The following is a 16,185-nucleotide window of genomic DNA, read 5'->3' on the forward strand; positions in this document are numbered from 1 at the left end:
TTTATCGTCGTCAGGCAGCCGTGATTTTGTTTATTTTTGGGGAGCGATGTGCTGAATGTGTCAAATATGGTTAGACACAGAGCTGGTGAAGAGCGTTCAAAACACACGCAGACAAAAGCAAATAATCACACAGATATTAAGCTTACCATTAGACATTCCCACTAAACTTGATAAACAAGCCTAGCACAATTTACTAAATAATATACTCCTTTAAATTGCAACAATTTAGTTTAGTTTTATTTTGTGAATATGCATTTGGCACTTTCTGTGGTGAGGTGAAAACCCTAGCAGTCAGACGATCTGATTTGGTGGATTTGGTGACAGTGGGGTGGAAGAACTCCCTTTTAACAGGAAGTGACCAAAGAAGACAATAACAACAAAAAGACAGCACAGAGTGATGGTTCACTTGTTTATTAGTAAACTACTTAGGATTTTCCTGACATATTTGTCAGTGTACAAACGCACAAACGCGGGCATGCTTAAAGATTTTTACAGCAGGTCCCCTGCTAACATTGACTTTTGCGTTTTTATTGAGGTATCAGTGGTTGAGCTGGAATTCCTGTTAAAATGTGTGGAGGATGTTTCTGAGAAGCCAGTATTCCACAGGAGGGAGGAATGCAGACTGTGGCTTTTTTTTCCTTAGCTTGTTTTGGTCAACCTCCTACTGGGAGGCTGCTACCACTTCAGGTAAAGACAGCTGAAGCTTGGTGCAAGCGCTGTAGACTGCAATTCCCATTGGGAATAACATGATGACGTAGGTGGTGGAAGCCGATGATTTGATGTGTGTTCATTATCAAGAAGCCATTTACTGCAGCAGTTGAGTCCATTTTCACTTAGACAGCGATCTGGGGGGTTAGCGTCTTATGATTTTCTGGTTCTGGGTTTTCAGACAATGAACTTCTCTTTAAATCATCCTCTAAACCTAACGGTTTTATATTTCCCAATAAAATAGTCACTAGAGTAGCTTGTCAATTGGTTGAACACTGACTAATTTTGTAAATGTAGGATTGCTGGCAAAATTTCATGAACACATAAATGCAACACAGGTGTGAATATTAGCCTTTGGTTTGAAACAGAGTGCTTCACCAATAAATATCGCACAGCTCAGGTCAAAAGAAGATCGAGTGTGGAGCTGTTCGTCACTCTGTCTAATGGATTTTTGTGGAGTCTTTGAGTTAAGATGAAAGGACACTTCTCTTTTATCCCTGTCCTTTACTAGTGTAATGCAGAAAGGTTTTCGGATGGTATCAGGTTTCCCCCCGTTTCATCTGCACTTGTATTTCAGTACAGTATGTTCAGCTGCTGTTCATCAGTGTAAAAGATTATTTGTTTTTATCAGTTTATCAGTTTCTCTGAGCTTATATGGAGTCATGTTTCATAGGAATTGTCACTCTCCTCCCCTCCCATTTTCGTTTCTGCGTAATCTCTTTGTTCTCTTCTGATTAGCTCTCCTCTCCAGCCCTCGAGCTTCTTCCTGACTCGATTTGATTGTAATTGCACATGCTGTAATAATGTTGTACTACTGACACAGCATGGTTAATTTAGGAAAAACATCCCCCCCCCTCTGATTCACGTTGTAGCGTTTCTCTCGGTTTTTGTGTACACGTGACCAAGTTTCCCTTTCTGTCCCGTTTGCAGGATCGTAAACTGTCCAAGTCCGAGCGTCAGCGGTTCAAAGAGGAGGCCGGCATGCTGAAGGGTCTCCAGCATCCTAACATTGTCCGCTTCTATGACTCCTGGGAGGGTCCCTGCAAAGGAAAGAAATGCATTGTTCTCGTCACTGAGCTCATGACATCTGGCACGCTAAAAACGTGAGTATATGAGAGATAGAATTTCTTTTCCAACATGTTAATTTGCTGACTTTTAAGATTAAGAAACTGTGCAGGAATCTTCGGAGAAGCCAAATATTAGGACACCAGACCCATGTGAATGAACTGAAAACTATAGCTGTGACTGAAAGGTGTGAACTGCGTGATGTTAACACCCACACTTACAGTAGAGTCCATTCTGACATTTTTCTCTTGAAGAGCACTGTCAGCACAGATGATGACTCACCTCCAGTCTTTCATAGAAATGTAAAACACGCACACGTGTCGTCCTCTTTGCTATTAAACTGATCTGCAGTCTTTCTCTCTTTTCACATGTTCAAATGGCCTTTCAAAGTACTGTTACAAGCACCTCACATCCTGATGTTTCAGTGCTGATTGCAGCTGTGAGTCAGCCAGCCCGCCTGTGTTAAGTACGGTATTTATGTCACTTACATCACCACAAAGGGTGAAATGACGCAGAATCATCAAAACTCTGATGCAGTTTTTGAGTTTTTATTTATTTATCTTTTTGGACACCAAACAGTTGGATAAAACTGCTGCGGTCCCATTCGTGTCGCCGAAAATGGCTCGATCTTATCAGGGCAAAGGACACAACACATGTGGGGATCCTGTGAGGTTGCACTCTCAGCCTGGGGGCCTCTGTGAGTCTGATTGGCATTTGAAAAGTTTGAGGGTGTGTCAACACTGTTATGTTCATCAACGTGTTTGGAGTCATTTTCAGCGTACATATGTGACAAACTGTACGTCAGTGGCCTGCCAGCTCAACGGGCAGTTGTCAGTGTCTGCCTCTCAGACTGTCACCCCACATGCCGCGACTGAATGCCAGCGTCTTTGCCGATTAGAATAGATGTGCATCTGTGTTTGTCAATGCTATTGTTGAGCTCCTGACACAACAGAAGGCTAAACGTGGGGTGACACAGCCTGCGTCATACAGTACATCATGCGACACTGGCCCACCTGCCAGCTGCTGCTTCTGCTGCGCATTCCTCTCATTCCCGACATCATTCAGGAGTGACACTGGTCATCGTCCACTTAGTTTAGGTTAAAGTGACAGAGAGGGAGACAGAAGACTACAGTGTGAGAGAGTTATGCGCAAATATTCTGATGAATAGACAAACGGATACTTAGACGTACAGTTTGAAAGCCGCTCGGTGGAGTGACAAACCTGTGAGCAAAGCACTAACAGCACTAACAAGGACCGTAGCGCCCTCCACTGGAGGACTACAAAAATGTCATACTTTTTTTTTAACAGAGAAGCTGCGCAGACACGCTCAGTCCTCTGCATAAACCATAGAATAAACACACATTTAGCAAATATAGTTTTCTATTTTCCAACTTTTTTTGGAACTCCCCACTACCTACTGAGTGAGAAAGAAAAAGAAGAGCTGTATCTTTTTTCTTCTTTTTGAATTATACATGATTAAATTAAATATTCAGAAAAGACCTCGGTCAGAAAATCCAAAAAACTGCTTGGATCCAGAAGTGTGTGTGCCAAACAACTATACTATACTCCAAAGTAGTAACATGTAACAAGCAGTCCACTGAACTCTTACAGATACATGATGCATACATGATATCAGGATTGCAATTCTGGTTACCTTTATTTTCCATTAATGTGTTTTTATGCACGTATTGAAACAAAGATGCAACATTGTGTTTAACAGAAGACACTCCCATTTGAAAAACTGGAACCAGTGAGGGAAAAAAATTCACTTGCAAAAGAATAATTTTATATCAAAATTGTTGCTGATTAACTTTTTGTTGATCGACACAACAAGGTTTCTTTGTTTAAGACTATATGGAGCGGATGGATGTGCCCTTATGAAGAGGATCAAGGCATCCGAGGGGTTTGGCCGTCATCCAGAAAAATACTCAGAAAGGAGAGGGACCGCTGCACGCTGAAGAGATGGAAAAAGAAAGGGAGATGATGGGAGGGTGGGGGTGGCGGCGATAGGTCGAGGAAGATAGGATGGAAATACTTGCCACCATGGAGTGCCCTTATCTGTGTGCATCTGTGTGTGTAAGAAATGTTTATACTGTTGTCATCTTTCTGTTTTACTAAAGGTTTATTTTCGGAAGAATACTTGTCTGTTCACAAATAATAAAAACTGTATTTACTGCTCATGAGAGCCGCACGTTCGTGTATCTACAAGTGCTAATTTGCGTGCTTGGAAACATAGCGTGGCTGAGTGAGCGTGCAAGCTCGCTCGATGCTTTGTTGCAGCGTCACTCTAGCTCTGCATGCCACAGCATTTTCCCTGTCTTTCAACGCTGTTCTGAGTTCAGAACGACAGAAGAAAGAAAGCACAGGGGACGGGCGAGGAGGGGATTTAGGTAAGGGGGAAGAAGAGGATAAGGCGCGTGGCTTCTTAAGAGAGACATCAGAGGTAGCAGGAGAGATGCGGTATGATAGAGAGAACTTAAGTTATTCACATGCACATTTAAAGGTTTGTTCACTTTAATAGTCCCTAAAATTATTATTTATGCTCTGCACACTGAAAGCCATCTCCCTGTGAAAAACAAATTGAATTTACCCAGATTTTTAAGGCTTTTAATGACAAACCATAGAAAAGCGGTTAGAGGATTAAAATAAGAAGCACATAGAAGACTTTGAGTGTTAAAAATCAGGGTAAAGACTTTACTATATAGCAGAATAGCTGAATTAAAGTTGTTTTTTAATAATTACCCATCTATCTGTTCACCCATCTATCCGGTTCACAGGGGGGTGGAGTCTATCCCAGCTGTCGCGAGACAGGATGCACCTTGGGAAGATTTGGCCAGTCTATCAAAGGGCTAACATAGGAGAGACAGACAAAGATTCACGCTCATATTCACACCTACAGCCAATTTATAAGCACATATGTAACCAGCATGTCTTTGGACTGTGGGTGGAAGCTGGAGAACCTGAAGGGAATCCACACAAGCACAGGGAGAACATGCAAACTATCCAGTGTTTTTCTCTGGGAAGAAGTTGAGGTATAAAGTGGCACCAAATGGAAATGCTCAGTTAAGCCCAGCACTCAGTGAGTGTACTTTCCATTGCTCGTTAATGGATGCTTTCTGCTCCGTCAAAGATACTGGGTCACAGCTAAAAGTTGTTGAGCCTCTGTGGCTGTAACACAGCAGTCTGGTTGTGGCTTAAGCACACCGCTCTATTATGCTGTAATGCTCACACGGTGTTATGTGAGAATTACTTGTCAGTTAGGACAGAGTTGCAGGTGCTGAATTATTAGAGCAGCCAGTGACACCGTGGAGCTGACGGTAATGCTGGAGTCAGACTTATTGATGTCGCTCTGCATCGGGTCGGCTGTCTAAAAGCGGAGCTGGAAGAGGGCATTGCTGGCTGAGACAGAAACATTGTTTGCAGAGTCAGTCTATAGTTCAGTCAGCTGCCTGCTATTCACCAGCTCCACAGGGACATTTCTGAGCTAAGCTTGGATATTGAATTAAATACACTAATTAGATCAAAGCCACGATTACTTAGCTCCTCTGCCTGCTTTAAGGCTGTGAAATTAGCACACCATGAAGAAGACTCACGGGGCGGTTGATCTCAGGAGTACGCCCTGCCTACTGTGCTCATTGGTCACATTTGTCACAATACCGAGAAGAGGAAGACGCACATTTCTCTGTAGAGTTGAATTGATTTTCAGTCAGCTAATCAAGACAGACAAATGTTTTCTGAGTGAGTTCTTAGAGCTCTTGGAAATAACAAGAACTGCCTCTGATTTAATCAAAAAAAAAAAAAAAGTCAATCAAGTGCAGTGCTTTGCTAAGAATAGGAGAAATGTTCAGTCTAGATTCACAGTACTTTGCTGTTCTGTTGTAACATTCCTGTGGAATTTCCTCTCATTTTCCTCGCACATTCCAAAGACTTACAAACCAGGTGGATCGACTCAATCACCCACAGGTGTGGATCTGAGTTGGATCTATGATGGCCTGGCAACCTGTCAAAGGGTGTTTCCCTGCTTTCCGCAGGGTGTTCGCTGGGATGTGTTCCAAGTTTAGTGGAGAGAGAGAAAAAAGAATGATGCAGAAGTAGATCTGACTGAATTATAAGCAACGTAAGATACAATCCTGATTCATAGAAGCCGGTGCTGGCACCTGTTGCATGTACGGGACAGTAGTCGAAACCTTTTGATTGCTGTGTACAGTTGCCTTCGGAGAAAACAAGTAAATAACAATCTGCTGCATAAAGACAGAGTGCTGGCTGCTCATTGACTCTACAGCTGCTTTCAGACATTTCTGTGCAGCACTACATGCTTCTGCTTTTTTACTCCCTTATTCGGTCCTTGCATAGCTGTGTCTTTCATAGTTTTTTATGCAGAGTAGAGCAGCTGCATTAAAAAAAGTGATTTTCTGTAGCTAGTGGTTTTACACAGTGTGATATTCTGAGAGGCCATATGCTGGCAGCTAGCATGCCGGGACAAAGGTCACTTGAACAAGATACAAGAGTTGAATCTCCTCCTGTGCGCATAATCATCACCACTTTCTCTTGCTTTGCAAAACACACAGTTTCTTATGTGAGATTTCTTTGTCCTGCAGCTACCTGAAGCGATTCAAGGTGATGAAAATCAAAGTTCTGCGTTCATGGTGCAGACAGATCCTGAAAGGCCTTCACTTCCTGCACACCAGAGCGCCACCCATCATTCACAGAGACCTGAAATGCGACAACATCTTCATCACAGGGCCCACGGGCTCGGTGAAGATAGGGGACCTGGGGTTGGCCACGCTGAAGAGAGCCTCTTTTGCCAAGAGTGTCATAGGTAGGACGGTGCATACGCAGCATCCCAAATTCTCAGAAATGCTAAGACACACAAATGTGGTTTGCGAAGGCTGCGAATCTGCAATAACTGGGATCTTTTATTTGAGCTCGCTGCAGCGATAATAACCACTTTACATGCACAGGCACATTATGTACACGCCCACCGTAGATAAATTTTACTACTTGAAAAATGTCTGGTTGTTAAAGCGAACCGCAGGCATGTGAAAAGTGATACGGCTTCCAAAGAAACTGTTAGTAAGTTGGGATTAAGTTGTCTGGAAATGTAACCGTTACAAACACATAAACCGAAAGTGCACCGCACTCGGACAATGTTTATGACACATACTTTGAGCCTGCAGTTTTCCCTCGTAATAACCTGGGTACCTTTCAGTAGTTTTGTTGTACAGCTGACCACAGGTATTCAAGCTCTGCTCGCACCAAGTACGTAAATATACACTCTTCTCTGCACTTGAGACAAGAATGAGAAGCTCAGTAAATCTCACTGCTTCTTTGTAGCAATTAGACAAACCTCAAGTATTCAGGCTTCACTTCCACAAACTGAGTCTGTGGCAGCACTAAGTGGATGCAGGTTTGAAATTTTAGCCCTTTTATTTCCAGCTGGAGTTTATTAGATTTCAATCTCTGATTTTATGTTTTATCATTTTTACAGTATTTGTACATCATGGTGTGCAAGTTAGGAGCATGTCCTAGCATAACATACATGTTTTTCTCCACTTTCTAATCACCAGGTACACCAGAGTTTATGGCTCCAGAGATGTATGAGGAAAAGTATGATGAATCTGTAGACGTCTATGCTTTTGGGATGTGTATGCTGGAGATGGCTACCTCAGAGTACCCCTACTCCGAATGCCAAAACGCTGCCCAGATCTACAGACGAGTTACTAGTGTAAGTATGCATTCTCTGCTCGGTCTGTACCTGCAGGTGCATCAGCTGAGAGTGGTAGGAAACCAGTTGGTCCCATTTATGGCGTATCTAACCGTCTCGTTTGTTGTTTTTGCCTCTTGTCTCCATTTTCCTCTGTGAGCCACTCCTCCTCACCCTTGTTTACTGACTGTATTAACAAGTTTGGCATGAGCTGCAGAAGATCCAGTCATATGATTGTGTTTTTGCCCCGATTAGTCTTATGCTTTTGCTTATGCTCTCTCCCTCCCACACTACATTGCAGTTTGTCTTGCGAATGGATAAAAACGAACGGAAAGCACTTTTCCCAAACGCAAATCTGAAATCGATAGTCAGTCTATAGTTATTTTAGACAAATTGACACTTATTGAGAAGCTTTTATTCCACTTAGTGTAATGCAGTATAATTAATTCAACTGTCCCATAAACACTAACGCTGTGAGCCGAGCTGGGGAGAGTACAGTTCACCTCCATAAATGTCAGCAAAAGCAGTGAGAGTGACACACTGCGCTGAAATGAAACAGTGCATGAGAATAACATATTTTTATCGCCCGCCTGAGGGAATAGGCCACACCCCCAGCAGGGAGGTAGTGGGAACACTGGTAGCACTCTGGGCCATTTTTGAGGTTGCATTTTAGTCCATTGTCAAGTTAAAACAAATGTTCTGTGTTTACTCTTTACTCGGTCCACTTCCAGGTAATATTGGAAGTGGACACAGGAGAGATTTTTAGTTGAAAATACATTGAATGACTAAAAAGTGATTTCTTTAGTCTGGGGGGAGGGGGGGGGGGGGGGACTTTAGGACCTGCAGGTTTTAGATGTGGCCTTGATCCAACACGGCTGAAGTTCTCCAGAGGCCTGGTAATGAACTAATCATTTGATTCAGGTGTGCTGACCCAGGGTGAGATCTAAAACCTGCAGGACACCGGCCCTCGAGGCCTCGAGTTCCCCGCCCCTGCTTTAGTCTAATAAAAGATTAATTTGGTTTTGAAATGACAAATTTAAGAGGAAGAAATATTTCCAGTAATGAAATTTTCTGCGTAATGAAAGTAATAACATGGGTTTTATGTTGTCTGGTGAGTTTAGTTTTTTGTTGAGTTATTCAAAATGTCTTCTGATTGCCACAAATTACATTTCAAAAAATGTAGTGGCACAAACCCCTAGTTTTTTCTTTTCTTTATCTGGCATCATCCTATCCAGTCAGATTTCATAAGATTTCTCAGATTTGGTAATGTCCCTCGTTTTTTAAAATTTAGTTGACAGTTGGCTGGACAAACAGACAATAAAGCAAATGCAGAGAGGACCAGATGCAGGCTGTTTTAAGCCTAGTGCTGCTGAGGTCATCACCCCAGCACACACACACACACACAGACAGACAGATGAGCGCTGTCTCCCTCTTTTCGTCACTCGACTCAGCTCTCTGGATGCTGACAGTGATGCTTAATAGACGTGAGGAATATTCTAGAACTCTCTTCTCATTTTCAAGATCTGAATGCAGGACAGAGGGGCCGAGTTCAAAACAAAAGCCCCGTCTTTGTCGTGGCTCATAAGTCCAAAACATAAATCTAAAACTGAGGCCAAAATGCAAAGTGCCAAAAATCCACAACACATGGGGGAAACAATACAACAGGACAATGAACAAATGAAACACATATTGCTAATTTATTCAAGGACACAGGGCGCACTGAGAGCTAATGAGAGGAAACAGGTGAAAGTCATTGGCTGTATCCCAATTCAGGGTCTGCAGCCTTAAAGTACGCAGCCTCAACGATCCTCAAGGGCCCCGTACTTAAAGACCGCTAAGGCCGGAAGTGCGAGGCTTGTGAAATGGGACGGTCTAGCCTCTGTTGCGCTGCTCAGGTTGCCTAGCAACCATGATACTAACAGCTAGAAACGTTTCATAAAGATTTGTTTAACAGAAATGAAGGAGAAAATCATTTGTTCACGTGTTTGTTTGTTTCTACATGAGCTTTGATCATTCTCTGTAAGATTAAGCTCAGCTATTGAACGGTGTATATTTTAAAGTAACGGCTTTAAAACCAAGTTAGTACAAACGTCACTAATGTCACATAACTTTGCCGACATGTGGCCAACAGGAATGTTTTAATGATCTTCGTTAGTAAACATTTGCACATAAATAAGTGACATAATATTCAGTACTTACTTTTAAAAGTTTACTCTTCGGGCGCCCCTCATCCGCCGTTTTTTTCGGCAAAATTATCCACACCCACCGCCGCGCTATGCATTCTGGGATATGTTGGGCCACGAAGTCTACACCGCCACGTCCTCAAAATTCAGGGAAATGAAGGACGAGGAAATGAGGGCGCATTTCGAGCAGTCTTCGAATTGGGACAGCCTTCGTCACGTCGCTGTGACGTAATCGGCCTTAAAATGCGGCCTTTAAGGCTGCAGACCCTGAATTGGGATACAGCCATTATACAGCCACACAGTCTCCTGTGTTTTGTTACACATTGAGTGTAACAAAACACAGGAGACAAAAGACTACCAAAATAAAATAGGAAGTGATCTGCTACACCCACATTTAAGATCCTGTCACACCTAAACTTGACACAGAAAGACACAAGAGGGATGGGGTAGAAGGATAACATAAAAATTTCCAATGATATTTACCAGAATGCTAATGTGTATAAAGAGGAACTGAAAGAAAAAACCCAACTGGAATATTAAACAAACAAGAATCAGAGTCTTAAATTTAAAACCGTCGGTCCAGGACTCAGGAACATGACACTTTGTGTGTGTAATGATTCTTGAAAATGGAACATTTTTAATGCTGCTAAAGTATCCGTGCTAAACAAATAGGATGCTCAAACACTCTACAGTTGTTTTGGAATTCCAGGCTAACGGTGCATGTCGTTGAATTAAAAGAAGTTTATCATTTGTTACGGATGAGTGCAGGATCCTCCACAGCTTAAACAACTGCTGCTGTTACCTGAGGAGAGTCGAGCTTTAAAAATTAATAACTTAATAGCCACACTAGGAGCTGATTGGCTCTTATCTTAATAACCCATGTGTTAAAACTCTAATTGATGTGCATTTAGATTCAATTTAAATGTTCATTTCAGCTTCTTTTAGTGTCCATCCATACAGTCCAGCCCATTCAAACTGAAGGGATTTGGATTAGGATTTCCTCCCTGTTTTTCTTCCTTCTTTCATCGTTCAGTCTTTGAATCTGTCATTTTAATTTAAGAAGCTTCCTGGGCGGAATAAACTCAGACAGTATATTTCAGTCCACATGTCCGTCTGGCTCTCTGCCTCTCTTACCTTCCTGTTCTTTGATTGGTTTTCGTCTTTCTTCTCTGTCTCACAAAACCAAAATCGCATCATCAATTTGATCAAACTATTAAATTATCGTAGTGATGCTTTGTTCTGCTTGTTTCCCATGAACTGGACGTAACTGGCCAAATAGCTAACGTCAGTTGTTGTCACGCTCAACACAGTGGCAACGCCAGGGTGCCTCGGTCAGCTGCTTCCTTTCATTTCACTGCCAAATCCATGCAACCAGCTCTCCATCCTCCATTTCTCCCCCTGTCGACCCTCCTCGTGAGTTAGTTAACCCCCGATATGTTTTAGCTGAAACAGAAGGAGAGAAACTCAGCTGACATCTGCAACAAAAGTGTTAGACTGACTGCCTCTTGTAACCAGATGTTTGTTCTTTCATTGTCTGCTGTCTGCAGCAAGCTGCTTCGGTAGCTCCAGTTGCTCCTCTGCCTTTCTTCTGATTGACTTCCCCTCCCAAACAAAAGATTTGAACACCACCGGCTCTTCTTGCAGCCAGAGCTGTGTGCTGAGATGACCCTGTTGCTCGCATCCTCTCACTGACATCACATTGAGCCAAGAGCCTAAAACAGAATATTTAGAGCAGCCTCAGATGCTCCTCTCAACATTTCCCAAAAAGCATCTATCGTGCTAACAGTAGCGTATATGATATAAGAAAAGACAAATGAGGATCACATTTCCACTTTTAAAAAGTTTGGCAGGAGATTCTGTTAATTGGTTCTTTTCTAGAAATAAAAAAAGGCTCTTTGTATGATTTGTGTGTCACTGAAAGGCTGACAGGAAGATGTGTTGGGTATGCTTTATGGCTTAGCTTCTTATAGCTTGACAAATTGTGTTGTTGACATGCTTCGTTGTCCTTCTCACCCTGGAACATTCCTTGCCTCCAATCAGCCTTATTAAACTAAAATCTAGCTTTCTCTTCATCCTTCTCTCCTTCTTCTTCTCCTTCTGTCAGGTTTAATAGCATTACTTCCCCCGTCAGTCCTAACTTTGTTTGGCCCTGGAATCTCAGAGTGTGTGTGTGTCTGTGTGTGTGCGTGATAGGGAGAAGGAGAGAGATAGGGTTGTTATGTAATGGTGAACTGGTGGGGTAGCAGGAGAGAAACATGCCAAGAAACAAATGAAAGGTGGAAAGGAAGCTGGAAGAGCAGAAAGAAGTGGTCATTTGCTGGTTTGTGTGTCTGACAAGCAGCTGTTAGTCAAACAGAGTAGCCTAAAACTCTTTGTTTTTCCAAACGCATCAGTCAGTCAAACTTCTTTGACTACTTTCTTGGTAAGTGATAAAAAAAAAAAAAAATTTCTTTCTCTCTAATCTTCTTCCTGCTGTTCTGAATGTGTTTTTCTTGCTTCTGTGCAGTTTGAGATTTGCTCGACTCTGATTGTTTTACCAGCCAGTTGCATATTTTTAATAACTGCATTTCAGATGGGCACCTAGGAGATGCAAGACTGAACAAAAATCTATATTTAAATTCAAATTAAAGTGTGTTTTCTTTTGCTGTCTTGTATTTATTAATGAATTAGCTTCTGCTCTTTTCTTGTCTGTGGTTGCTTCAGTCTGTTTTGTTTCTCTGTAGTATAAAATGGATTTGAACAAAAGTCCAGCTCATTAGGATGCTTTCTGCTATGCTGTGTGGCTTAAACTAGATGGGATATCAGGCGTCCCTTGTTTCTACTGCAGTTACTTCTAAGTGCTGAAAAATCTCTTACTCTGTAAAACCTGTGTCCTGTCACGCTAACATCTATTTTCCACTGTTTGTGTCTTGTGTATTTTTTTCTTTTAATGTTTTTTGAACTATATAATTTTTTTCAAGTAATTTGGGAGTCATTCCCAGTGTTTGCTAGGCCTTGGAGGGGGCTGGCCTTTGGGTTCCTGCTAATTTGTTCTGTTGATGTGCTCTTAATTGGCTCTGAAAGGCTCCACTTCATTATTTATACCTGATGGGACAACTGGATTTATGTGGAATTTAACCCTGGGTCAAACTATTACTCACTCTCACAGTTCAGAACCTCTTGTCTGTCAGCTGTTTAAACCCTAACCCTCAATTGAGTATAAGTCGTGCAGGGCTGATAATGCAGTAATACTTTGATCATTCACCAAAATGCACAGAGACAACACAATAGCGCTTTCTCAACCTAATTTAAGTAGTTTAATGTTAAGAAGATGGAAAATCATACCAACAGAAAATGTCTTAGTTAGACTTTGACCACAACATACTGTCAGAACAACAAAACTATTCACGTTGATCCAAACGCTTCCTTCAGTGTTCAGTTAAGTTGAGATCTGATGACTTTAAATGTCACAGCATCATTTTCTCCCCAAACCATTTAGTGGTGCCTCATTACCTTTGGATGGAGACATTAAAGACACCCTTCCCATCAGGATTGACATTTTTCATCATGAGCTAAAAACAACCATGTGATTTGTAGTGACTGCTTACTTAATTGCTAAAGACACGCAAGGGAAAGAAGTGGTTGGAGATGTGGCACAACCAAAATAATTGTGACCTTGTGTAATGAGCCTTTGAAATGATGAGCTTTGAAGACAGGGACCAGTTCTGGAACCACTCGCAGTCAGTCTGCAACCAGTCCGCTATCAGTTTGTGATTGAATGTGGTCAATTTTCAGTTACATGCAGCCTGTTTCTGATAATACTGCATTTATTTGTGATAAATCACAATCTGTTGAGCTTTGCATAACCGGACATTCACATTAACTACATGGATTCTGAGTCCTTCCTGAACAGAAATTCCAATAGAAAAAGTGACAAAGTTGTGCAGGACAGGGATTTAACTGCAAAATGACACAGGCGCTTGGCAGCCTTGCTATTGTATAGGAATGAAACCACAATACAACCTTCTGGTCATCAGTTGAGTTGAGTTGAGTTGAGCTGAACTGAGCTGAGCTAAGTGCCCTGTTCCAAAGAAACACATCAAAGATGAGTTGTGCTCATCGGCGCAGATTTACTCAGACTGATTGCAATGTGTGTGTAATCTGTTTGTGTTTATAAGTTCAACAGCACTTATTTGCAAACCTTCAACAATCTGTCTGAGATTGATTGCAGTTGGACCAGAGACCTGTGCAACTGAATTTCAGTCAAAAGTGAGGGTGTTACAGAGCTGCCAGATCACCTCAATGTGGGGATCTGGTGTTTAGGTTTTGCATTTAATTGTCATTCTGTATCTAAAATGAATAAATATGCCAACTTTATGGTAACTCTCATCTATTTAAGGAAAGAGTTTAAAGCTGCTACACATGTAACTTTAGCATTCTTAGGAACTGGGACCTAACAAACAGGGTAGGGCATTGGTATTTAATGGATCTAGCTATATGATTATAACATCTTTTGAATTGATTTTACATTGATCACCGTGTCATTATATGCTTTGGTTGGTATATATGTAAGTAGCAACAGATATCATGTTGAGAAGTGGTCACTCTAAATTTCTGGCACAGTCAAAATTTTTCCCCAGGCTATGTTTAATGGAAAAATTGTTCTAGTAACCAGTTTTGAACTGCTTGCAGGAGCCACTGCCAAAGATATAGTCACACTAGTCATGATTTGTCTGGGACAGCCTAAAATCACACAATGCTCTTTTTATCCTTTATGTGTGTGCTTGTTTGACTTCTCTGAAAGGTCCCTTCCCTTCACTGCTCTTCTATTTTCGCTGTGCAGGGAGTGAAGCCTGCCAGCTTTGACAAGGTAGCCATTCCCGAGGTGAAAGAAATTATCGACTGCTGCATCAGAACTAACAAGGATGAGAGGTGAGTCACAGACAAACACCATTGATGATAAATGTGCATCTGGGCTTGGTGTGATTTCTTAGGCTGTGGATGTTTGCATGTTTTCAAACTCAACAATTAAAATGGCCTTATTTAACCGATACCATTGTTATTTAGTCTCTTCATGTGTAGACAGATTGATCCGTTAATCGTCCTCTAAAAAAAGGTTACGTTTTTTTAAAAACTCATGCCTTCTTGGTTAGAAATTAAGAAGTGCTCTGTTTTCTCTCCACGTGCTGTTTGCCTGCCAACACTTTTACCACAGTCTCTCGTCTTCTGCTTCACAAGCTTAACCAAAGCAACTTTACCCCTCGCTCTCATCTTTTTTTTTCTCCAAATCTTCTTTCTCCAGATTCAGTTACTGTATCTTTTTCATATTTTTCTAGGAAACCAATAACAATTTTTAGCATTGCTGATGTTTTTTTTAAACTACTTTTCTTTTCCCAAGAAATATTTGGAGGCTTTTTCAAAGCTATCTAAGGACAACATGTCGTCAGCATGTTACGATTCCCAGAAGATTATTCAAATACCTTGTCTTTCCTCTTAGCTCATGAGTTAGGAATCAGCTCACAAGGGATTGCAGGTCTTGAATAAATTGATATCAAGTGGTATCTAGAAATAATTCCAGTTCTCTCTCATTTACGGTATAACTCTCCTGTTGAATCTCCAGTGAATATATTGTACTGAGCTTGATCCATCTCGCCTTGTTCCTCTAGGTATGCCATAAAGATCCTGTTGAACCATGCCTTCTTCCAGGAGGAAACAGGGGTCAGGGTTGAACTGGCAGAAGAGGACGATGGAGAAATGATCGCTATTAAACTGTGGCTCAGGATAGAAGACGTGAAGAAGCTCAAAGGTAAGGCATGATTTTATCATTATTGATGATGCCATTGTTCACATCACAGGGCAAAATTTGACTCTATTTGTCATATGTGTTCAGATATAAGTGTGTAGCCGTTTTTCTTAGTGGTTCAATATATTAAACTGGTCAAAAACCAAAGCGCGTGTTTTGTTGGACAACCAATATTAGTACATTAATACTATAGGTAATTGCCTGATTGACAATTTTTAACATGTTTGCAGGAAAATACAAAGACAACGAAGCCATCGAGTTCTCCTTTGACCTGAACAAGGACGTCCCCGAAGATGTGGCCCAGGAAATGGTGAGTACAGTGAATAGGAACAAATCCATTTATTACTCCATACATTGTGGAATAATGGATGTCAGAGGGAGAAAATGATGGATTTAGGAAGGACAGAGGAGACATATGGGAATGAGGAAAGAAATATATTGTAATGAGAGATGGAAATGGGACATTCATTCATATAGGAATGATGAATGGCGTTAAATGGAGGTTTTTTTTGTGTCTCTGAGCGACTTCTCTTCAATCCCGCAGGTTGAGTCTGGCTATGTTGCTGAGGCTGACCATAAGACCATGGCCAAGGCCATCAAGGACCGCGTGTCTCTGATCCGGAGGAAGCGAGAGCAGAGGCAGCTGGTACGAGAGGAACAGGAGAAGAGGAAGCTGGAGGCAGAACAACAACAGCAGCAGCAACAGCAACAACACGATACACACAAAGCTTCACACACACAGG

General features: G+C 41.7%; 1 protein-coding gene across 7 annotated transcripts in view; it reads left to right on the forward strand.

Moving 5' to 3' along the window:
* The window catches only part of wnk1b (WNK lysine deficient protein kinase 1b), a 94,433-nt gene that overhangs the window by 41,386 nt on the left and 36,862 nt on the right, over window positions 1-16,185 (forward strand). For all 7 annotated transcript variants that reach the window (XM_087830679.1, XM_087830673.1, XM_087830676.1 and 4 more), the window contains exons 3-9: window positions 1,639-1,811; window positions 6,372-6,592; window positions 7,341-7,498; window positions 14,483-14,571; window positions 15,306-15,445; window positions 15,673-15,752; window positions 15,987-16,184. In XM_087830679.1, coding sequence (XP_087686805.1) covers window positions 1,639-1,811; window positions 6,372-6,592; window positions 7,341-7,498; window positions 14,483-14,571; window positions 15,306-15,445; window positions 15,673-15,752; window positions 15,987-16,184 — 1,059 coding nt within the window. The remainder of the gene's footprint in view (window positions 1-1,638; window positions 1,812-6,371; window positions 6,593-7,340; window positions 7,499-14,482; window positions 14,572-15,305; window positions 15,446-15,672; window positions 15,753-15,986; window position 16,185) is intronic.

Source organism: Neolamprologus brichardi, chromosome 17 (genome assembly GCF_056152115.1).
Source record: "Neolamprologus brichardi isolate AB-2024 chromosome 17, ASM5615211v1, whole genome shotgun sequence".
In the NCBI taxonomy this organism is placed as follows: Eukaryota; Metazoa; Chordata; class Actinopteri; order Cichliformes; family Cichlidae; genus Neolamprologus; species Neolamprologus brichardi.